The 25,315-nt window shown below is 42.4% G+C and overlaps 1 protein-coding gene across 4 annotated transcripts in view; it reads left to right on the top strand.

The window, feature by feature from the left end:
* The window catches only part of LOC138758025 (uncharacterized), a 151,284-nt gene that overhangs the window by 101,478 nt on the left and 24,491 nt on the right, over positions 1 to 25,315 (top strand). For 2 of the 4 annotated variants that reach the window (XM_069926305.1, XM_069926303.1), the window contains exons 4-5: positions 6,356 to 6,449; positions 10,461 to 10,598. In XM_069926305.1, the coding sequence (XP_069782406.1) occupies positions 6,356 to 6,449; positions 10,461 to 10,598 (232 nt within the window). Of the gene's footprint in view, positions 1 to 6,355; positions 6,450 to 10,460; positions 10,599 to 16,090; positions 16,141 to 16,235; positions 16,504 to 25,315 lie in introns of those variants that run through there. The other 2 variants (XM_069926304.1, XM_069926307.1) reach the window with 2 other exon arrangements.

Below are 25,315 nucleotides of genomic sequence, written 5' to 3'. Positions count from 1 at the left end.
TGTGGCACCATCATGTCTGGACAGGGAACGGGAAATGTGACTACTCATCAATGATGCTGAGGAAGTACATGTTGCAGTCAAAAGAGGGAAGGGGTCCTTTGAAATCGATGCTCAGGTGTGCAAAAGTGGCCTTTATCAGCTGTGCTCTGTCTGATCAATGGAAGTGTGGTTTGCACTCTATGCAGACCTGGAATTCTCTGGTCATAGTTCTGATTTCCTCAATGGAGTAATGTAGGTTGCGGGCTTTGATAAAATGGAACAACCTGGTGACTCCAGGGTGGCAGAGGTCGTTGTGGCGGGTTTGCAATAGGTCTATTTGTGTGCTGGCACACGTTCTGTGGAATAGAGAATCTGGCGGTTCATTGAGTTTTCTGTGCTGGTACAAGATGTCATAATTGCAGGTGGAAAGTTAAATTTTCCACCTCAATATATTGTCATTTTTGATTTTACCTCATTGTCGGTTATTGACCATGAAAGCCATTGCCCATTGGTCAGTCAGCAAGCTAGATCTTGTCTCTCATGCCATACTGCCTCGACAATGGTTTGGGACTCCTTCTCGACAGAGGAGTATCAAATTTCTTAGCCATGGAGGGCGCGGGAAAAGAAGGCGACGGGTCTGCCCGCCTCATTAAGTGTGGCAGCAAGATTGAAGTTGGATACATTGCTCTCCACCTGAAATGGGATGAATTCATCAACAGTGTGTATCATAGCCTTAGCATTGTCTGTCTGGATATGGCTGAAAGCTGTACGGGCCTCTGATGTCAGGGGAAAGAAGGTAGATTTAACGAAGGGGAGAGCCTTGACCACATTATTGGGGACCTACTGGGCATAGTAGGAGAAGCCAGGCACATTTTCAGGGCTTTGAGGCTGTGGGGAAGGGGGGAGTTCCAAAATTAGGTGCATGCGATCGGGGTCAGGGTCAATGACTCTGTTCTCCATGATGCAGCCAAGGATGGCATGGCAGGTTGTGCCAAATACACATTTATCCTTATTGTATGTGCATGTATCTGTTATGCATCGAGTCCACGCTGCTGAAGATCCAGCTGCACTGGGTGGGTCACGTCTCCAGAATGGAGGACCATCGCCTTCCCAAGATCGTGTTATATGGCGAGCTCTCCACTGGCCACCGTGACAGAGGTGCACCAAAGAAAAGGTACAAGGACTGCCTAAAGAAATCTCTTGGTGCCTGCCACATTGACCACCGCCAGTGGGCTGATATCGCCTCAAACCGTGCATCTTGGCGCCTCACAGTTTGGCGGGCAGCAACCTCCTTTGAAGAAGACCGCAGAGCCCACCTCACTGACAAAAGGCAAAGGAGGAAAAACCCAACACCCAACCCCAACCCACCAATTTTCCCCTGCAGCCGCTGCAACCGTGTCTGCCTGTCCTGCATCAGACTTGTCAGCCACAAACGAGCCTGCAGCTGACGTGGACTTTTACCCCCTCCATAAATCTTCGTCCGCGAAGCCAAGCCAAAGAAGAAGAAGATGTGAGGTTAACGGGTTTGGCAGTCTGGAGGAATTTTTGGAGGTTGGCGTAATGGACCTGTAGGTCATGGCTGCAAATGGTGATGTTGTGGTCTCCTGCAGCTCATACTGGTCCACCATTTGGTCCATCTCCTGCTGGAAGACCAAGACCCCATTGGTGATGCTGAAGGGAACCCTTAGGAAATGGTAGAAGCGGTCATCCACCTCAAAACCAGTATATTGGTGGTCCTCCAGGCAGATGGGAGCTGGTGCTATGCTGATTTTAGGTCGATAGTGAAGAGTACCTGACATTGAGTGATTCGGATATGCAGGGAAGAGGGTACATGTCCAGCTGCATGTATCTGTTAATGGTCTGGCTGTAGTCAATGACCATCCTGTTTGTTCTCCCCATTCCTCATCATCACCACTTGGGCTCTCTAGGGGCTGGTGCTGGCTTCAATTATCCTCTCATTGAGAACCCACGGCACCTCCATAAAGGCCCTGCCCCTGGCAGTGGACCATCTACTTTTGGTGGCAATGGATTAATAGTCGGAGGTGAGGTTATCAAACAGCGGTGGAGGGGTGATCTTGAGAGCTGAGAGCCCGCAGTTTGTGAACTGTGGACAATCTTTGGGTCGCTGGCCAGAAACGGTGGGGGAAGAGGCTAGGGGGGGGTGTGGTTTGCTGGAGGAGCGCAGAGAGCGATTTAAAAAAATGCTGGTTACAGACAGTGAGGGAGGGATGGGGCCCATCATACATGATTATCACACTTTAAGGTGCCATTGAAAGTCCAGTTCCATTAGCATGACAGTGCAGAGCTGTAACATCATGAGGTGTTTAAAGTCTTTGCAGTCTGTGGCCTGCACAGTGACCGCAAACATCAGCTACATGGGACTTAAAGGCCAAGGAGACTTTATGACTCACTGGCTTAACCACGAGGAAGTAGCGCTGCACCGTGTGAGAGTGGATGAAGTTCTCTGTGCTCCCTCTATCAAACAGACAGCTCGTCTCGTAACCTTTTACCTGGATGTCCATCATCAATCTGGCAAGATGATGAGGACTACCTTGGTCCAGAGTGATGGAGATTAGTGTTGGGTCGCTGCCTGTAGCTGTGGTGGAGAGTTCATGTGTTCGGTTGCAACATGGCGGCATCCAAGATGGCGACCCCCACAGCTTGCACGCAGCACTCCTTGGTCTCGAAGAGAGCAGTGTCCAAGATGGCAGTCCCCATGGCCCACATGTGACACTGCTGGGTTGGGGTGGCTTGGACTTACACACCTTCGCGTAATATCCTTTCTTCCTGAAGTTGGAGCAAATCACGTCTTTTGCCAGGCAGCATTTCCTCGGGTGCTTGCTCAGGCCTCAGAAGTAGCACTTTTGGTGCTCACGGAGTACAGCAGCCATGATCAGGTCACTGGCAGGATGTAGCAACAGTGATGTTAGGTGCTCATGGAGTACAGCGACTGTGGTTGGATCGCTGGCATATGTGGCAGTGGCGGCATGACCCAAGATGGTGGCACCCAGGGAAACCACGATGCGGCCACATTGTTGGTCGAGTAGCTTCCATATTCTGGACGGCCTGCCAGTTTGACCACCCTCCACAAGTTGAGCTTGCTTTACTCTAACAGTCTCTGATGAATGTAGTTGGACCTGATGCCTGTGACATACACGTCTCTAATCCGGTCCTCCATGTTCTACGTGACAGTCATAGCCTTGCAGTAGCAGATCATCTGAGAGTTTGTGGGCCTCAGAGGTACTCAGTGCTCAATTCCCCGGGTCACTGTTTTCGGGTAGCCATGAAGTGTCATGCGTAGACCTCGTTTACCTCCTTTAGGTACTAGCCTTTCAGAATGTCCATTGCCTCCAGGTACAATGTGGTGTCCCTGATCATTGAGTACACCAGAGGCCCAAACCGGGAGTATAGTACCGTCAGCTTGTCAGCTTGTCGTTCTCCAATCTGCAGGAACACCTCGAGGCAACACAGCCAGAGTTCGAAGTTGGTGGAGGCCTCAGGTGATTGAAGGTCAATTTCCAACTTCTCTGTCTTCAGGATCTGCTCCATTGTCAAAATATATTGTGAATAAAATTGATTCGCCATCGGTAACTCCAAAAGACTGGAAGTTATGCAAAACTGACAGACTTTTATTCACAATGGAATGGAGGCACGTCCATGCTGGTCGTGAACTGGGGAGGGGGTTGTGGTGCAGTCACTTTTATTCAAGTGTCTGTAGGAGGATCCACGGGTACAGTCGGCCAATGGGTTTGCCCAGTCAGTTAAATATACAGACAGTGGTTTACCAAAGGGATCTGGGAATACAGATACATACTTTCCTGAATGTGGTGTCACAGATAGATAGGGTTGTAATGAAAGTTTTTGGGATCTTGGTCTTCATAAATCAAAGTATTGAGTATAGGAGTTGGGATGTTATGGTAAAGTTATACAGTCATTGGTGAGGCCAAATTTGAAGTATTGTGTGCAGATTTGGACACCTAATGACAGGAAAGATATCAATAAGATTGAAAGAGTGCAGAAAAGATATATTAGGGGTGATGCCTGGACTGAGTTACAGAGAAAGGTTAAACAGGTTAGGACTTTATTCCCTGGAGAGTAGAAGAATGAGAGAAGATTTGACAGAGGTATTTTAAATTATGAGGGATGTAGGCAGCATAAATGTAGATAGCCTTTTTTCCCACAGAGGATGTGGGTTAAGGGTGAAAAGGCAAAGTTTAGGGGGAACATGAGGGGGAACTTCTTCACACAGAGAGCAGTGGGGGTGTGGAACAAGCTGCCATATGAAGTGGTGAATGCAGGCTCCATTTTAACATTTAAGAAGAATTTGGACAGGGACATGGATGGAGAGGTACAGAGGGCTATGGACAGTGTGTAGGTCAGTGGGACTAAGTAGAAAAATAGTTTGGCACAGACTAGAATGGCCGAAAGGCATCTTTCTGTGCTGTAATGTTCCATGGTTCTGTGGTTCTAAATTATTAAAATCCAGAGAAAAATCTACAGCATGCTTTGAAAAAAAGACAAAAGCTATCAAAGTTGGAATGTGAAAAGAATCTTTGAGGTTTTATTACATGCAAGCTTTTATGGTTTATACTAGAAAGTGAATATGAATATCACGATAAATTAAATTTTGGCTTAATCAACAACACTATTAAATAACTAGCTACCTAAATATTAGATAATTCACAACATATGATGTCAGGATGGTAAAACTGCACACAGCCAGATAAAGGCTTGCCTTTAAGTAATGTCAATGTGAAGACATCTCAGGCATATGTCCGTCCCACACACCTGTTTCAAGACTGAGGGTGGCATACGGGCAGAAGCAGAGTACTTAGCCACTTTCATCCCTCTCAACAGGGGCTAATTATGGTCCAGGGCATCTGACATAGGAAGTCATATTCTGAGGTGGATGAGTTGAAGAGGTTCCTGAAGCAAATCTCTGTTCAGCATCATTTTATGGAAGACAGGAAAGAGAGCACTGCAATTGATTTGCCAATGACATTCAAACAAATTACAAATCAAACTTTTTTTAAATTAAAAAAAAATAGGCATTACAGCACAGTAACAGGCCCTTTTGGCCCACGAGACCGTGCCACCGCCAAGTACCCCAATGAACCAACAATCCCATAAGCTTTGAAGGGTGGGAAGCACCCAGAACAAACCCATGCAGACATGAGGAAAATGTATAGACTCTTTGTAGACAGCACCAGATTCTAACCCAGGTCGCTGGAGTTGCGCTAACCGCAACGGTAACCATTCTGGCCTTGTTGACCAGGTTAGCAGTTTTCTCATTTTTTCAGGTTCGCTAGACCAAGAGAAAGAAATCTTTAAGAGTTCATTCAATCAATATCTACTAAAATTTCTCCCAGTTTAGAACAGATCACTGGCAGCACCTTGTGGCCATATCAGAAAACTGCAGTTTGCATAATCCAACAAAATGAGAGCTATGATTCCATGGCCTACTTAATGTAATGTCTACCAAAATACCTACCTCGCACACAAGATAACGTCAATCCCAAAAATCATCCCACAGTGCCAGCTTTCTCATTCAGAGGTGATGGTATTGGAGCTGTGGTTTGCCAATGGATCGAACAGGAGGATGTGGGGCTGCAGAGGCTGTGGGAGTGCTGGAGACACTGGCACTCAGTGTCTCTGAATGGTCTCTCTTTTCTCTTTTCCTTCTCTTTCTCTTATTGTTGGGGGGCAATGCACTATTCTAGCACTACCTTTCCCCTCACCCTTTACAGCAGCCAAAAGTTGATGCGTTTTGTATTATTACATTTTGACCATTAGTACATGGCATAAAAAGATTCTTGAAATAGTCCATTCCAAATCCACTCATAATATTTCATTGTCAGTTATGAATAGGTCAGGATTCATTAGGAAACACCAGGCTGCTGTTCACTGACTTCAGCTCAGTGTTTAATATGATAATTGCCCAGAGGCTGGTGGAGAACTCAACACCCCTCTCTGCAACTGGATTTAGACTTCGCAAAGGAAAGACCACAGACTGTCCAAGCCGAACGTCGACCACCATCACGCTGAGCACTGGTGCACCTCAGGGCTGTGTCCTTAGCCTACTTCTATTCGCACTACTGACCCACAACTGCAACGCCAGATCCAGCTCCAACAGAATCATTATTTGCAGGTGACACGACAGTAGTTGTGGCCTCATCAGCAACAACGATGTCACACTACAGAGATGAGGTGGAAAATCTCGTGATCAGCTGGGAGAATAGCAACTAATATACTGTATTTATTCAGGCATCTGAACTTCTCTAAATCTTCCGTAGCTGATCATGGCCTTGTCTCATTCTGGTTGGTGGTGAACAATAGCATTGTCAGTAACAATCATCTATTTTTGGCACTTTTTCAGAGGTATTCCTTTGAGCTCAACCACAAAACCGCTGAAGACGCTAACATCCCCTTGAGTAGTCCAATTCTACAAGAAGGATTCGAGCTTACACCAGGTATAATCTTTGGAATGACATAGTGATTTGTTTTTCTTTGATTGTTTTATTTCTAACATAGGCTTTACATCAGAAAGTTTCAAAAGTAGTCAAAATCTTAATAATTTCCTCTTAATTTTCCTGATGGTGACAACCTGGCTTTTCCAGAAACATTGAAGGTGAACACTTCAAAGAAACTACTAACCTCTTGAAACTTATCTGGATTAATTATTTACCTCTAGCAAATGCTTATGCACATATGTTTTTTATATACAACTTAGGTGATTTTTCTGTTACGAAGTGTCTCCTCATCTTCTGGGAGTGGTCATTCACAACGGAACGACCAAAACTCCAAATATCCATATCACACCACGAATTCAGATAGAATACCTGAAGCGTGGACATCCTATTCATTAGCCCGTTGTTCATGGATCGCCTGCAGTTCCGTTTAGACGGCAGGCAATCTGTGAAAATAACTAGGGTCGAGGAGGTAAAATGTTGGAACAGGAATGAGTCCTTATTCCCATTCTTATCTTTTTACACAGACTGCGTTCCAGGAAATTAGGAATAATTTCCTGGAATGTAGTCGCTGTGTATAAAAGCCTGACAGTTTTACACAGGAAAACCCAGAGCAGGAATCAGAAAAAGGGTTGATTAGAAATGCATATCTCCATCTTGTCAACTCAATGTTTCCTCCGTATCGCAACATGTAAGTTGATAAAACACTGCCACCTAGAATCAGAAAAAGGGTGATTAGAAATGCATATCTCCATCTTATCAACTCAATGTTTCCTCTGTATCTCAACGAGCAAGTTGATAAAAACACTGCCACCTGGAATGCCCCGGGTCAGTGCAAAAGCACAAATTTAATAGTGTTAGCGTCTAAGTGAAGCTGCTGCAGACTTTGTGGCAGATTTAAGAATTTCTGAACAATGTGAGTACAGTGAATGTAGACATTAGGTATAATCATATATTGTGGGGTTCCCCATGTATGTAATGAGAGGGGGTTGTTCAGTGAGAAAGCATTGAATATCTAATAGGTATTTGTTCTTTGAATTATAGAGAGATACAGCACAGAAACTAACAGAGTCAAAATCGATTCTCACTTTTCCTCTTATCATATCCAATTAACACCTTTAATTTGTAGGTCTGGATTCCTCCCCCTTATACCTTTTTCTTTCAGTGTTTTTGTTTAGATGCTTGCCTGTTTTTTGCTTATTCCTTGAGGAAGGGCTCAGGCCTGAAATGTTAGTAATATATCTTTACCTCCTATGGACGCTACAAGACCAGCTGAGTTCCTCCAGCATTTACTGTGTGGTTTTTTTTTCAACTATAACACCCAGAAAAGGCCCAGAGTGTTAACAAGTTCAGGTCAAGATTTCCAACATCTTTGAGATGAAAGGAAGATATGATTGCTGTTGCAGAACATACATAATACATAACATACATAACAATTACAGCACAGAAACAGGCCATTAGGCCCTTCTAGTCCGCACCGAACCAAACACCCCTCTCTAGCCCCATCTCCCTGCACAATGCCCATAACCCTCCATCTTCTTCTCATCCATATACCTGTCCAACCTTTTCTTAAATAATACAATTGACTCCGCCGCCACTATTTCTCCCGGAAGCTCATTCCACACGGCTACCACTCTCTGAGTAAAGAAGTTCCCCCTCATGTTACCTCTAAACCTCTGCACCTTAATTCTTAACTCATGTCCTCTTGTTTTAATCTTTCCTCCTCTTAACGGAAATAGTCTATCCACATCCACTCTGTCTATCCCTTTCATAATCTTAAATACTTCTATCAAATCCCCTCTCAACCTTCTACGCTCCAAAGAATAAAGACCTAATCTGTCCAATCTCTCCCTATACTCTAGATGCTTAAACCCAGGTAACATTCTGGTCAACCTTCTCTGCACTCTCTCCACTCTGTTTATATCCTTCCTCTAATTAGGCGACCAGAACTGCACACAGAACTCCAAATTAGGCCGCACCAACGTCCTATACAGTCTCAACATCACCTTCCAACTCCTATATTCCATGCAATGATTGATAAAGGCCAGCATACTAAAAGCCTTCTTCACCACCCTATTCACGTGAGTTTCTACCTTCAGGGAACGATGTACCGTCACTCCTAAATCTTTCTGCTCTTCTGTATTCCTCAATGCTCTCCCATTTACCACGTATGTCCTGTTCTGATTCTTCTTCCCAAAATGAAGCACCTCACACTTATCAGCATTAAATTCCATCTGCCATTCTTCAGCCCACCCCTCCAAGCAGCCCAAATCCCTCTGCAATCCCTGAAAACCTTCTTCATTATCCACTATTCCACCTATCTTAGTATCGTCTGCCTATTTACTAATCCAATTCCCCACCCCATCATCTAGATCATTAATGTGTATAACGAACAACAATGGGCCCAATACAGATCCCTGAGGCACACCACTGGTCACCGGCCTCCAACCTGACAGACAATTATCCGCTACCACTCTCTGGCCTCTCCCTTTCAGCCAATGTTCAAACCATTTGACTATCTCAAAATTTATACCTAAAGAAAGGAAAGACTGGACAATTAAGGACAGGCACAGAGTCTGTTTTCCTGACAGCAGGCATTCCTAACGGTTTGTGTGAAAAAGGAACAAGACCATGGCATAATCGGGAAAATTGTGTGGACTACTGCAGTATCAGGGGTGTACAAGCAGTAATTAGTGAGGTTGGCCAGCTGATGTTTTGGAACTGAAGTTATTTGTACCTGCACTAGGGGACTGGGAGGTTCAAAGCAAGAGGAAAATGTGAAGTTAGAGTGAGAAGTAAATATAAGTGAAACAATGCTCTCCCTTCTCTGATTGTTCCAGGTCAAGGATCAAAGTTGGCAAGGCTTGGAGCTGTTACTGGCTATCAAACCTGTTGCCCGAAGTTGGGGATCTCCTATTGCCAATTTTTTTTAAAATCAATTTGTATGTTTTGGCCCTACCGATGAGGGTATAAGCATCGAGCTAATACATGCTGCAGAATATAAGGTCAAAGCAGAAATTGCCTGATCTTTTTTTGCACCTGAATCAACTGTGTCTGTGCAGTCCCACCTCATCTAATCGAATGGGTGTAATGGGATGAAAGGACGTATCAATACGACAAAAAAGGTCGACTGATAAGGAATGCTCTCGCTAAACATGATCAGGAAGCAAATCACTGCACCAGTGACCCGTGTTCGAATCTGGTGCTGTCTGAAAGGAGTTTGTACGTTATCCCCACGTCTGTGAGGGTTTCCTCTGGGTGTTCTGGTGTCCTCCAACATTCCAACAATATATAGAGTTAGTAGGTCAATTGGTCACATAGGTGTATTTGGATGATGCAGGCTCTTCGGCTGGATAGGCCGGATACAGTGCTGTAACCTCTTGTTTAATCTTGTGTAATATAATCACAGCATTCATTCCATTCAGTTTAATTCCTACCACTGTTGTGCTCACCTGTCTGACCCACAGCATGAACCTTGACGTACCATGTTCTGTAATAGAGGGCTATGGGAGTGAGGTAGAGAAGTTTAGATTGTTGAATTAGGCTTATATAGGTTGGCAACAGCATAGTGGGCTGAAGGCCCTGAACCATGCTCTAAAGTTCTATGATCTAAGTGTACCACATGGTATGACTTAATGTATTATTCCACCAGACACTGGTTTGAGATTGCCTGCTTTCAGTAAAACGTGCTCTGTTGTTAGTTTTGTCTAACCTTAGATAATATTTTTAGCAACAATGAAGAAATGCAAAAACTGCAAGGTTATTATGTAATAAATCTGAAAAATGGCAGTTACATAAACACAGCTACTCCCAGTGGGTAAGAGTTCGTTTCTGTTAGCTCATACAGCCCTCGACATCTTATTCAGAGAGGCGCCACTAAAACATCTTTCTATCTGGGACAGGAATTTACAGCCAATAAATCCTGGCATAATCCATTTTTTAGACAGGAAACAGCAAGATGGAATGCACAAAGACCAAAACACCTGTTATCTCTATTTATTTTCAAATCTACAGTTACAGGTAAAGAAAGCAACGTAGAGGTTGAGAAGGTAAATGAAGACAAGACCAACCACTGTAAAGCATCTGCACCCAATGCGTCTGAGGAAATGAAGGAGAAACAAAACTGTGAGACTGAAATGAACCACTCTCCAGGTAGGCCTCACAAAATAAGGTGAAAGGGGAGAAGGTGACAATGACGCGCTGCTTGTTATTCATTAGATTTTATTATTTGAAGTATTGCCTGTCACTTACTCTGCGTGAAATAATAATTACTGCACTGACCACGTCCCACATATTTCTCCCTCCAATTTACGACACCCAAAGTAAAAGATAGTCCATCAAACCATTGAAACATTAGTCCCTTGTTTACTTGAAAGGCAGAAAGAGTTCAGAAAGCTGAATGATCTAAGGGTAGATAAGTCTCTCAGACCAGAAGGACTGCGCCCTTGGGTTGTGGAGGCATTGGTAATGATATTTCGGGAATTAATAGATTCTAGTATGGTTCCGGAGGACTGGAAAATCTCAAATGTCACCCCACTATTCAAGAAGGGAGGAAAACAGGAGAAAGGAAATTATAGACTGATGTCAGTGATTGGGAAGATGTTGGAGTCAATTTTCAAGGATGAAGTTACAGAGTACTTGGATGCACATGGCGAAGTGGACCAAGACCGGCATAGTTTTTTGAGCTGGCCGGGGAAACTAAAACCAAAGGACACAGTCTCAAGATTCGGGGGAGTAGATTTAGGACAGATAGGACAGAAAAATAGTTTTTACAAGAGAGTAGTGAATGTTTGGAATTCTCTCACCAGGCAAGTGGTTGAGGCTGCTTCATTAAACATATTTAAAATTTGGTTAGATAAATTTTTACATGATAGAGGAATTAGGGGATGTGGGGAGAAGGCAGGTAGGTGGAGTTAGGTCATAAATTAGATCAGCCATGATCGTATTGAATGGCGGAGCAGGCTCGATGGGCCATTTTTGGCCTACTCCTGTTCCTACTTCCTATGTTCCTATGTAGTTTCCTTAAGAGAAAAGCTTGCTTGACAAATCTGTTTGATTTCTTTGAAGAAGTGATTAGCAGGTTGGTTAAGGGAGATGCAGTGGATGTTTTGTATTTTGAGTTTTAGAAGGTCTTTGACAAGGTGCTGCACGAGGCTACTTAACAAGATAGGAACCTGTGGTATAACAGGAAACGTACCCAGTGTGCATAGAGCATTGGCTGATTAGCAGGAAGTATAGAGTTGGAATATAGTGATCATATTCTGGTTGGTTGCCAGTTGCTCGTGGTGTGGTTCTGCTGTTTAAGAAAGGTGGGAGACAAAAAAAAGGAAACTATAGGCCGATTTGTCTGACTTCAGTGGTTGGGAAGATATTAGAGTTGATCCTCAAGGATGAGGCGATGAAATATCTAGAGATGCATGACAAGTTAGGTCCAAGTTAGCATGGTTTTTTTAAAGGATAGATCCTGCCTGACCAACTTATTAAAGTTTTTTGAAGAAATCTCAAGTAGGATAGACAAAGGAGAGGCTGTGGATGTTATCTATTTAGATATTCAAAAGGCTTTTGATAAGGTGCCACATATTAGGGTGCTAAATAAGATGAGGGGCCATGGAATTACAGGGAAGTTATTAAACTGGATAGAAAAGTGGCTGATAGGCAGGAAGCAAAGGGTTGAAATTAAGGGTTCCTGTTCTGGATGGCTGCCTGTAACTAGTGGTGTTCCACAGGGGTCAGTATTGGGGCCCCTGCTGTTTATAATTTATATTAATGATTTGGATTGTGGTATGAATAGTTTAGTGGCCAAATTTGCAGATGATACCAAGATAGGTGGCAGAGTGGGAAGTGTAATAAGAAACCGTAACGTTGCAGAAGGATATAGACAGATTAGGAGACTGGGCAAATTTATGGCAGATGAGATTTAACATAGAGAAATGTACAGTTGTACATTTTGGCAGTGGAAATAAACAGGTAGAATACTATTTGGATGGGGTGAAAATTCAGACCTCGGTTGTGCAAAGGGACCTGGGTGTCCTTGTGTAGGGAAACCAAAAAGTTAATGACCAGGTGAAATTGGTAGGGAAGAAAGCAAATGCTATGTTGGCATTCATTTCAAGAGGAATAGTGTACAAGAGTAAAAAAGGTATTGATGAGGCTCTATGGGGCCCTGGTGAGGCCTCATTTGGAGTATTGTGTGCAGTTTTGGGCCACTATCTTAGAAAGAATGTGATGTTGTTGGAGAGAGTGTAGAGGAGATTTACTAGGATGATTCCCAGAATGCAAGGGCTAATGTACGAGGAGCACTTGGCAGCTTTTGGGTTGTATTCATTGGAGTATAGGAGAATTGGAGGAGATCTCATAAAGGCATTTCATATTTTGAAAGGTTTATTTAAGGTGAATGCAGGTAAGATGTTTCCCTTTGTGGGTGAATCAGGAAAAGGGATCATAGTCTGAAAATTAGAGGCTATCCATATAAAAAAGAGATTAGAAATAACTTCTTTAGCCAAAGGGTCGTGGATCTGTGGAACTTGCTGCCGCATACAGCAGTGGAAGCCAGATCACTGGGAGTATTTAAACAAGAAATTGACAAGTGAGGGCAAAAGGGATATGGGGAAAAGGATGGAAATTGGAACTAGTGTAGAGTAGCTGAGTGTAGATTTACAGAAGAGACTTGATGGGCCTAGTGGCCTGCTTCTCTTCCTTTGTCTTGTGATCTTGTGTTCCACAGGGCTCAGTGTGGGGGCCATTTCATTTCATGTTGGAAATTAATGATTTGGATTATGGAATGAATTGGTTTGTGGCCAAGCTTGCAGATGCTACAAAAGTAGGTGGAGAAGCAGGTAGTGTAGAGGAAACAGGGAGGCTGCAGAAGGACTTAGAGTGATTAGGATAATGGGCAGAGAAGTGGGAAAGAAACTATAATGTCGGAAAGTGTACGATCATGCACCTTGGTAGAAAAAAATAAATGGGCAGATTAATTTTTAAATGGGGAGAAAATTGAAAATTCCCAGAGGCAAATGAACCTGGGAGTCCTCCTGCAGGATCGCTTGAAGGTAAACTTGAATGTTGAGTTGGTGGTGAATGAGGCTAATGCAATGCTGGCATTCATTTCAGGAGGAATAGATTACAAGAGCAGGGATGTGATGTTCAGGCTTTTTAAGGCACTGGTGGCACCTTACTTGGAGTATCGTGAGCAATTTTAGGCACCTCATTTAAGAAAGGATGCGCTGATGTTGGAGAAGATTCCAAGGTGGTTCACAAGGATGATTCTGGTAATGAAAAGGTTATCATATGAGTATCATTTGACAGCTCTTGGCCTGTACTCATTTGGATTTACAAGGATGAGCGGGGGATCTCATTAAAGCATGCTGATTGTTGAAAAGTGTGAACGGAGTAGATGTAGGAAGGTTGTTTCCCATGTTGGGAGAGTCTAGGACAAATGGGCAGAACTTCAGGATTAAAAGGCATCCGCTTAGAACAAAGATGTGGAGGAATTTCTTCAGATAGAGGGTATTATATCTGTGAAATTTGTTGCCACAGGCTGTTCTGAAGGCAAGGCCATTGAGTATATTTAAAGCAGCGAATGATAGGTTCTTAATCAGCCAGGTTATCAAGGGTTATGGGGAGAAGGCCGAGCAGTAAGGCTGAGTGGGAAAATGGATCACCTCATGAATAAATGACAGGACAGACTCAATGGGCTGAATAGCCTGTTTCTGCTCCTATATCTTATCATACAGAAAATTATATTGAAGAGATGTGACAGTAAAGTACCCAGTGATTAATTAAAATTCACTTGCATAGCATTTTGCCAGATGACTTTGCTAAGATAGTACAATTTAGCATGTGGATACCACCCATTTCATTCCAAAGTTAATGCTTTCTAACCTTACTTTTCACTGCAGTGGGGATAACTGCCATATGTGATGGTATACAAGACCCATGGCATATAAGACACCTCCCATTTCAGCAAGGAATATTAATAATATTTTTAGTGTATTTATGTGTATTGAAAAAATATGTAGCTACAATATAGCAGAAAAAAATTTGGACAAAACATACAGTGAGGACAACAGAAAAAATATTTTCAATAATAATACTGCTGTAATTTACAAGGGATAACAAAAGCAGCTCAGCTATAGCAGAAAACATTTCATAAAAACAAACTGTCCCCACGCTAGTCCCACTGTCCCGCTCTCTCCTGACAGCCCGCCACCAGTCCCCACATTGATCCCACTGTCCCGCTCTCTTCTGACAGCCCGCCACCAGTCTCCACATTGATCCCACTGTCCCGCTCTCTTCTGACAGCCCGCCACCAGTCCCCACATTGATCCCACTGTCCCACTCTCTCCTGACAGCCTGCCACCAGTCCCCACACTGATCCCACTGTCCCGCTCTCTCCTGACAGCCCGCCACTAGTCCCCACATTGATCCCACTCTCCCACTCTCTCCTGACAGCCCGCCACCAGTCCCCACACTGATCCCACTGTCCTGCTCTCTCCTGACAGCCCGCCACCAGTCCCCACATTGGTCCCACTCTCTCCTGACAGCCTGCCACCAGTCCCCACATTGATCCCACTGTCCCACTCTCTCCTGACAGCCTGCCACCAGTCCCCACACTGATCCCACTGTCCTGCTCTCTCCTGACAGCCCACCACCAGTAGCCACATTGATCTCACTGTCTCGCTGCACCCGATAGCCCGCCACCAGTTCCCACATTGATCCCACTGCCCCACGCCCCCCTCATAGCCCACCACTCCCCACATTGATCCCACTGCCCCGCTCCCCCCTGACAGCCCACCACCAGTCCCCACACTGATCCCACCGCTCCCCTCCCCCCCAGGAGAGAGCAGGGAAGTGGGCCTAGCGCGGGGACAGATAGCTGGCTGCCAGGAGAGAGTGAAACAGTGGTGCCAGAACTGGGACTGACAGTGGTAGTTTGTTTTTATAAAATGTTTTTCTCCCCATGGGCCTTACATTGCCATCAAATATGGTTACACACACACACACACACACACACACACACACACACACATACTTTTTTTTTCCTTTATTTGCCCCTATGCTCCACAGTTTTACATTTGTAATCAAACAATTTGCATGTAATTAATGTTTACATCCCAGATTTTATTCAAGATTATTTGTCAACATTTTGGTTTAACCATGTAGAAATTACAACACTTTTTATACATAGTCCCTCATTTCAGGGCACCATAATTCCCGGGACATTTGGCTTCACAGGTGTTTGTGAATATTTGGGTATCTTTCATTGGAGCAGGTATAAGAAAGCTAGGCTTGTTTCTAAGCTTTTGATCACCTTTAGATTCTGTAGTTGGCAATTTTCAACATGAGGACCAGAGCTGTACCAATGAAAGTCAAAGGAGCCATTGTGAGACTGAGAAACAAGAATATAACTGAAAGAGATATTGCCTTAACCTTAGGATTTCCAAAATTAACTGTTTGGAATATCATTAAGAAGAAAGAGCGTGATTTGCATCTTGCCGTGTAGACTCTGTATTTCTGTTCAAGTCTTCTGCAGACAGTCGTCATTGACACATTCACACCTGCCTCCTGAAAAGTGTTTCTGATCTGTTGGACATACATTTGGGGATTTTCCTTTATTATTATGAAAATTCTTCTGTCATTAATAGTGAAGGTGTCCCTTGGAATACCAGTCCCTTTGCGATTACTGAGCTCACCGGTACGGATTTTTCTTCTTAATGATGTTCCAAACGTTGATTTTGGTCATCTGAGGTTTGGGCGATGTCCTTTACTTGTTTTATTCTTGTTTTTCAGCCTCATTGACAGCACTCTGGTCCTCATGTTGAAACTACGGACTCCAAAGGTGATCAAAAGCTTAGAAGCAAGCCTAGCTCTCTTATACTTGCACCAATGAAGCAATTAAACATGCCCGGGTACTCACAAAAACCTGTGAAGCAAATGTCCCAAACATTATGGTGCCCTGAAATGAGGGAACTCTGTATAAAAAGTGCTGTCATTTCTATATGGTCAAATCAAAATGTTTACTACTAACCTTGAATAAAATCTGGAATTACCACTTCAATCACATGTGAATTCTTTGATTACAGATGTAAAACTGTAGAGCACAGGGGCAAATAAAGCAAAAAGGTATCTTTCTGCTAAACTTTTCAGAGGGCACTGTGTATGTATATTTATATATAAATAAATAAATAGAGAGAGAGAGAGAGAGAGAGAGAGAGAGAGAGAGAGAGAGAGAGAGAGAGAGAGAGAGAGAGAGAGAGAGAGAGAGAGAGAAAGGGAGAGAGAGAGAAAGGGAGAGAGAGAGAAAGGGAGAGAGAGAGAAAGGGAGAGAGAGAGGGAGAGAGAGAGAGATAGATTTACATATTATTATACACACACACACACACACACACACACACACACACAATATGAGAGAGTCACACACACACAATACCAATGTATTCATGATCTGTGTGGCTATGATTATTTTAGCTACTAACGACTGCAAATATAAATAATGTATTTTCAATTTTGGTGGATTATGCAAATGATTGAAGGCCATGGGCCAGATCTTCCTATTTTCCTACTTGTTCACAGAGGTTAAATGGAGCAAATTGGCCTATTTTCCTCGATTCTCAAAAGTTGGCTGAGTTTAGTGATATGACATGCTTAGGTGCACATTCCTCCACATTACCATCTGCTCATTTTACAGAAGAGAAATGTGCCAGTAGTTTATGTCTATGTTTCACAGGTGAGCTATTGAAATACCTGCAATTTGCCTGTAAGCTGAATATTACAGAAAGTTAATCCTTATGTACAAGTGTACCTCTGGTCACTGAGATCCATAGATAGAGCAAATCATTTGAAGGATGCAGGATTGGTAGTTGTCAGTTGTAAACAGCTGTAAAATATATGGGCAATTTTAAAGAAGTAAATCAAATTTGTGGTTGAATAATGTGCCTTTTGCACTTCTACTGCAAAAGAATGGATTAATCTTGCTCAATAGCAAAATTCTTGACTTGTCACTTGAAACAATATCATTTTAGCACATAAACACTTCAGAAAACACTTCTCTTACATAAACAGGCACACAGTGGCATCTCAAGTGCCAGAATGACACCAGCTCAAAATATATTGAATCTGGAGAAAGAAAACAACAAATGCTAGAATTCTGAATTTAACTCTGAAAACAGCATACAGTTACAACAATGATCCAAAGGATCAAGAAAGACTGCAAGGTGGGACATTTTATTTTGTCTCAGAGCTTTTCTTGATGGATCAGGTGTGGCTTTTTCATTGACACACTGCATAGATGTTATCAATATTCAATTTAACAATGCCTTCTTTGTTAGAAACTGGAATGTGTTTTGCATTCAGTTTATGATTGTTATTTTACATCTGATAAATCATAAAGCTTGACTAAATGCTCTTACATAGACATTTCAATATGGAAGTATGCCTTTGATCCAAAGGCTCTTCATTCCATTCCAATAACATTGCTCCATTCTATCTTCCCTTCATTCCACTTTATTTCAGACATCTAATTTAGCCCAATGAATTTCAGCTTCATAAATTAATGCTAATTATGTCCTCCAGATCTTTACACTCTTCCATGTAAAAAGGCTACTCTTGCTGTATTTTGTAAGTGCAATTTTTCCAAGTCACCATAATGACTTTGGAGAAAGTGGATAACTATTCAACACTGAAAGGGCATGAGCAGAAATATATTTTATACTGAAAATTTCTTTCAAATTCTCAACTATTCAAAAAAGATGGATATTTTCTGAAATGGATATTTGGATATGGATATTTGAAATGGATATTTTCTACCAAAAAGTTGTTGCTTGTGGAAGAATAGTGATTTTGTTTGCAAATCCAAAGTTTTTTCACATTTCTGAAATCAACTTTGTAATCATGATGGGAAATGTAAGGAGACATAGAGATCTTCAAATTACCATTCATCTACTCCAATCAAAAACCTCCTAAACTACCATCAGGAAGGAGATACAGAGCATCAAAATCAGAACTGCCAGGCTTGGAAATAGCATCCTTCCACAAGTTATGAGATTGATGAACAAAATCCTGTAACCTTGGGTCTCTTATAAATGAAATGAGTAAATTATTCATATGAAGATGTGAGTTAATCTAGCTGTGGAACATGGAAATCTTGGCAGCTTGTCTTTATGTGCAGGCAGATGCAAACCTTATACAAAAACAGACAAATTACCATGTGCGTGATACACATTCGTATTTCACTTGAGAGTTTAATGTGACTCTTTCCAGGAGCCTTTCAAAGTATGTTCTTGTTAGAAGATATGAAGCAGCCACATACTTGTGTAGTGGTGGAGTTACTCTGTAAACATGTCAAAGTCACTGTCTTAATCTTGGATATTTTTTAGTATTGACAACCTTTCAGCAAGTATACTTCTTAGTTACATGTGAAACTTCACTTGAAGAGTACAAAGAAAATAATATATTTCAAAATTATCTTGAAAATGTATTTAATTTAGTGGAAGTGGGCACAGTAACAATATTCAAAAAAACATTTGGACAGATTTATGGATAAGAAGGGAAGAGTGGAATATGGACCAAATGCAAGCAAATGGGTTTAGCCCAGAATGGAAAACTGGTTGGCATGGACTAAATGGGCCAAAGTGACTCTATGACTTAACTTTTGGTAGAACAGTGTTTTTATTTACTAGAATTAGTTCATGCACAATAGAGAGTGATCAAATTTATCTAACATTGCAGATGTCCATGTACATAATATTAATTGGCATTCATCTGTTCACTCCTCCACTCATTTTGAATTGAATTTAATTATTTATAGTTGTGCGCACTGAGGTAGAATTAAACATTTTGTTTTAAGTGCTATTCAGGCAAGACAGCCCATACTTAAGTGCAGCAGGCTGTGCAGAATAAAAAACACAAGTACAGTGTACATTGTTGAAGTAAATCAGAGCAACTGGAACTCCTAGAGCTACACCAGGAGGACTCATCAACTCCAAGGACTTCCATGGACAGCTAGCCTTGGACAACTCAAAGAGATACTTTTGTGAAAGTGTGTCAAATGTTTTCAGAGTACCTCCTTTCTGCAGCCCCACCTCATTGCAAAGCTACACGTTCAGATATATAAAGGATGCAAAGCGTACCCATTGCTCATGATGTGTCAGAAAGCGAATTACTGAACTCCGACAGCTCCACATTAAATCCCAGAAACATTATCCAAGTATCTGAATAAACACGCCAAAGGTGCATCTGAAGATGCACTTCTCTTGACTGGATCAGATCTGGAGATGTTCGTCATCACATAACAGCAATGATCTCTACGTTTAGTGATGGTATGCATTTCTCAGTCAAAATTGGCAGCCAGACATAGACCTGCAGGAGGATCAAATTGATAATTCGGAGCAGGGGAAGAAGAGTATGATTAAGAGGTATAAGCTGCATTCTCTACTTACACTGCTGTCTGAGATATTGAGGAAGCCAAAGAGATGTAATGTACTGGAACAGCAGTTTCAGATGTGCAGCAGGTCTGAGTGCAAGTCAACAGTGCAGATACTACAATTGGGAGGTTTCCTCAGCCTACACCATTGTGGAATGCAATATACCCAGCTATTTCTCGTAGTGTATTAAATTAGCTAAAGGCGCACAAAGAATACGAGATCAATCGTCCACTGAACGATTCGAGTTGAAATGGGTGTAAATGCTGTAGACTTATCTCATGTCTGGATCCCATCACCATTGAAAGAGAGAATGTTCTTGGAGCTTTCTCTTTCCTTGAGCTATTTCCTGCTCCATCACCTTTAAGGACTGCTAGGTTTCGATTTGATCCATCGGGTGTGAGTTACTGTGACAGAGTATATAGATATGTTTTGGGGAGATAAATTGGGAAAGGTTTGTTAGAGTAGGTCACATACAAACACATTAAAACAGATCTTATTTGAAATACTGGAGCTCTGCTAATGCTACAAGAGCTTTGGAGAGTGTCCAAGAGACTTCATTAATGGATTGTTGTAACAAATGAAAGAGCTTGTTGGAGTTGCCTTCTGTCTGGAGGGGAACTTGCCGTTCTAAGAGGGTAATGTGGTTTTGCAAGCAGAGAGAGTAAAAAAGGCTTTTTTCTGTGTCAGAGAGAGAGAAAAAGAGAGATCAGTTCTGCAGTTTTACGGCCAGTAATAGCAGTTGAGACTGGAACAGGAGAAGCTGGCGAGGTGTGGAAAGCCCCATTTGGAAGACGGGTTGTGAGTTCTTAATTCAGCCTGGTCAAAGCCTTTGTGGTTCATGCAAGAGGAGAGGACTGGCTGACAAATGTTTCACTTGAAATAAGAGAAACAAAAACAAACTCTGTGGTTATCTGAAAGAAAGAGGTTATCATCTGGAAAACCCTGATGGGGCAAGTTTCATCAGAAAGACACTGAAGTGGCTGATTAAAAAGGAATCAGTTGTGGAGGTTCTGGAACAACAAATCTCTCTCTGTAAACCGACAAGAACCTTCCTGAATGTTAACCATTTACCTTTCAAGAACCAAAGCCTGGTGAACTTTATAAATGTTAAATTCTGTGCACAGTATAAGAATTGCCTGCAACCAGTGAACATGGAGGAATGAGAAGTGAGATTGGACTGTGAATCAAAGAACTTTTCTGAACTTACATACACACATATTACATACACACGCACTTAGGATTAGAAGTGGGTTAAGTTAGGTTAGTTAAGTCAATCGTGATAAATTAAAGTGTGATTCTGTTTTCAAGTTTAAAGATAATTAAAAGCAACTTTTGTTTAAGTAACCATTTGTCTTGGTGAATATCTATTGCTGCTGGGTTTATGGGTCCTCTGGGCTCGTAACAGTTACCTTGCAGTGTTTATTATGTACTCTGTTTGTCACTTAGCATGTATATTGACCCCTGTTATTGCATTATCAGGTTGGCATTTCATGATTAGGCACCTGGTGCTGTTCCTAGCACTTCCCTCTGCACTCCTCATTAAAATGCTGTTAGCCTCCTGTCTGAATTGTAATGGTAGGAGTGGGGTAGGAAGTTGGAGAGAGGGCAAATGCTAGACCCTAAGGTTACCAATTGAATTGGAATATATTTCTGTTGTGCTCATGGTCTATGGAGCCCCCTCATTGGCATATAGATTTGAGGTGCCAGACCAATCTTATTCAGCATGGTCAGTGTCACACTGCATGATAATAGTGATTTAAAATGTGGTCTTTGCCTACCTATGGACTGCATTATGGCCACTCATATGTTTCATGCCAAGCCTCTGACTGGAGGCCAGCTATAAGCGCAGAGGGAAAAATATAAAGTTACCTTTCATGGAGCAGTCCTAAAAGGTTGCTCTTGTTGCATTCTTGTGGGGCGACTGGTACCGCAGCGCCGCTTGCCGAGTTGATGCCATTCATATGCACTGAGCTGTCGGCATTTTAAAAATCCTGCTCCTGCACCTCAGGCTGACGATGTCACCGTGACATCATCAGCCCGCCCTTAGTCAGTTGCTTGCAGAGGCATTACATTCATGCTAGGGGTGGAGCGCAGCGCTCTGCTGCTGACCCTTCCCCCGAGAGGGATTGCAGTCGGCCTCTTGGAGTCGGCCACTTACTTCATGGAGGTAAGTCTCCCGATGTAAGGGTGAAGAATCTCTACCTTTATACTTGGGCTTTTTGACTGTATGAATGGACCTACTGTCACTGGCAGATGCTGTCACAGCAATACGAGTGGCACAATTAACGCAACACTATTAGAGTGCCAGTGACCCAAGTTTGAATCCAGCTCTGTCCAGTTTGTACCTTCTCCTCATGACCTGCATGGGTTTTCCCCCAGTGCTCGAGTTTCCTCCCACCCTTCAAAATACACAGACTTGGTCAGTTAATTAACTGTAAATGGGCAGCATGAGTTTCATGGACTGGAACCAGCTTCATCCATGCTGTATCATATTTTTTTTTCTTAATTTACAAATTCAAATGGGTTCACAATCTGCTCCACACCCAGTCTGGCACTTTTGCCTTTCAGGCACCAACTCTGTCCATGATGGCTCTCTTCCGCCACACTTGATGATGGACATTGAAGGACCCACTCAATATTTCTAAGAATTGGTGCGCATTACAGAGGAAAGTGGATTCATCAGCTCGGCGAGGACAGTAAATATCCACCAGGAGGAGGCTTCCTTGTCCATTATTGGTCTGATATCATATGAGCTCATGATACCTGAAATCAAGACCTACTGTGATTACCTACATCATATTTTAGCATCTCCTGCAATGTATCTGTCCTGCCACTGAGACAAGACACATCTAAATATCATCTACAAGGTGTATTGTTTTTATGACATCTGTGTAAGACAATTGGATGGCTAGTCAGTGGTAATGCCCCCCCAATTTTGAAGCCAGACGCAGTTATTCATGAGCACATGGTAACCATACTCATTGGATTGTCGTAGTGTTCAGTTTCATACTTATTTCTGGTAACCTGTTGCATAAAATTGTCAAATACAAGCAACTGCTTCACTTTGGATAATAAGTGATGGTAGGGAATTTCTGTTTGAATCATGAAGGTTGTCAGATTACATTTCATGAAGTTGGTAGAAGCATAAGACCAGGTTACTATCTGAAGCAGGAATATATTGTGGCTTGTGGATATGAGGAAGACTATACTCCATCCTCAACATCCATTGGAGCGCTTTCATCCCTAACGTCCAAGTACTCGAGATGGCAGAGGTCGACAGCATCGAGTCCACGCTGCTGAAGATCCAGCTGCGCTGGGTGGGTCACGTCTCCAGAATGGAGGACCATCGCCTTCCCAAGATCGTGTTATATGGCGAGCTCTCCACTGGCCACCGTGACAGAGGTGCACCAAAGAAAAGGTACAAGGACTGCCTAAAGAAATCTCTTGGTGCCTGCCACATTGACCACCGCCAGTGGGCTGATATCGCCTCAAACCGTGCATCTTGGCGCCTCACAGTTTGGTGGGCAGCAACCTCCTTTGAAGAAGACCGCAGAGCCCACCTCACTGACAAAAGGCAAAGGAGGAAAAACCCAACACCCAACCCCAACCAACCAATTTTCCCCTGCAGCCGCTGCAACCGTGTCTGCTTGTCCCGCATCGGACTTGTCAGCCACAAACGAGCCTGCAGCTGACGTGGACTTTTACCCCCTCCATAAATCTTCGTCCGCAAAGCCAAGCCAAAGAAGATTAAATAAATAACAGGACAAAAATAGTTCCAAAAGTGGCAGAATTAATATTGAAAGATAATGATTTTTTAGTGAAATGGTAATTGCCTCAATAATTACCATCTGATTTCACTGATTCAAACAAATGACATTTCAAACTCTAGAAAACAATTGCTCTTAGAGTTTTGTGAAGTAACTGTTTCTAAAGTCAGGCAAGTGGAGATCAAAGCAGCAGTCTGGCCCTATTATTACAGATGATAGGATCCTCATGCAAGGCCGATTAAGGGCTGCATTAAGACCTCAGTAGATTGTATGGTAGGGTTGAAAGAATCTGTAATTGGCAGGTTTTATGAAACGTTAATTGTCTTCAGTTTAAAAAAAAAATCCTCCCTCATCGGCTCCTTGCATGCCTGTGGCAAGAAATTGCCGTGTCTAAAAGATTACAAAAGCACAATGTTTGGGTGAGGTTGGGAAAATTCTGGCCTCTGCTTGAGTCGGTATGCTCTTTTTTAAGTATGAAATTTCTTGTAATTAATAGGATCATTATTACCAGAGTAGGACAGCTTTGTTGCTAATTGGGACAAGAGGCAGCCAGTGTTTCTATTTCATCTTCTTTCATCACTCTGAAGGAATAGACGGTATCCAGGCACCAGCTCCAGTCTCACTGCAAATGATCACTCACTGATTTCTTTGTCCAAACTTCCTGTCCCTCTATCCATCTATAATTCAAATTTCTGAATGTGTTTCCTTATTGACATTTCTCCAAAAATGTTAGAAACAAAATAAAAGTTACAATTCACACTCCAGGTTATTATTCTGGATTCAGCTGCCTGAAATATGGCACCTTCTGATCTAGCATATTGTGTACATATGTAGAATCCAATCTATACTGCCGTTTAAACTATGATATTTGGAATATCACAGTTCTGAGTTTATTGACTCAAAACTGCCAACACCCCAATATACACTGAAAATATGACCCAATTATTATTGCAGCCAAACTGACCATACACCAAATGACTATTCATATTTCACATGTTGTCATGGTTGATAGGAATAAAATAATGCTTTAATGCAAAACATAAAACTAATCTATTCTATAGAGCCATCCCAATACCCAGGGGCAATATTTGTTAAAAGTGAGGGCATAGCGTTCCTTAGTTCAAGTCAACCTGCAAACACTTCACAAGTGAACACAAATGCAGCTGCCATGTGTTATATTTTTGCTTTGCAAACTCTGTTACAACAAGAGGCACTGCCACCTGCAGCTAATCTCACCTCTAGGGAGTCTGCTTCATGGCTCACAGGTTGCATATTTATACAGATAAATGTCCAGCTTCCATAACATTTGTACAGACTTCTCCATATAAGTATGTTTCTTAGAACTCTCTTGGGATTTGTTAATCAGGATCATATCCCTTACCCAATAATTAATAGTCTTTTTACCATCTTAGCCCAATATGGAGTTTTGTTGTCCTTCAGCCTTGCTGAGTTATCAAAACATACCATGGCATATTCTCACCACAGCAATATTATTTTAAAACTGACATTCTCACCTTATAGTTTATATTCTATGGGAAGTGATCAGGAGAATGGGACTACTTACATTGAAATGCTGTGGGGTTGATGGGCCTCCATCTATATTTATCACATACTTAGCAGATAAGCACCAGCCAATGGCTATATCCAACAGGAGAGTACTATCTAATCACATTGTCTTCAC

Source organism: Narcine bancroftii, chromosome 3, assembly GCF_036971445.1.
Source record: "Narcine bancroftii isolate sNarBan1 chromosome 3, sNarBan1.hap1, whole genome shotgun sequence".
NCBI classification, from domain to species: Eukaryota; Metazoa; Chordata; class Chondrichthyes; order Torpediniformes; family Narcinidae; genus Narcine; species Narcine bancroftii.
This window is presented reverse-complemented; position numbering and strand designations above follow the sequence as displayed.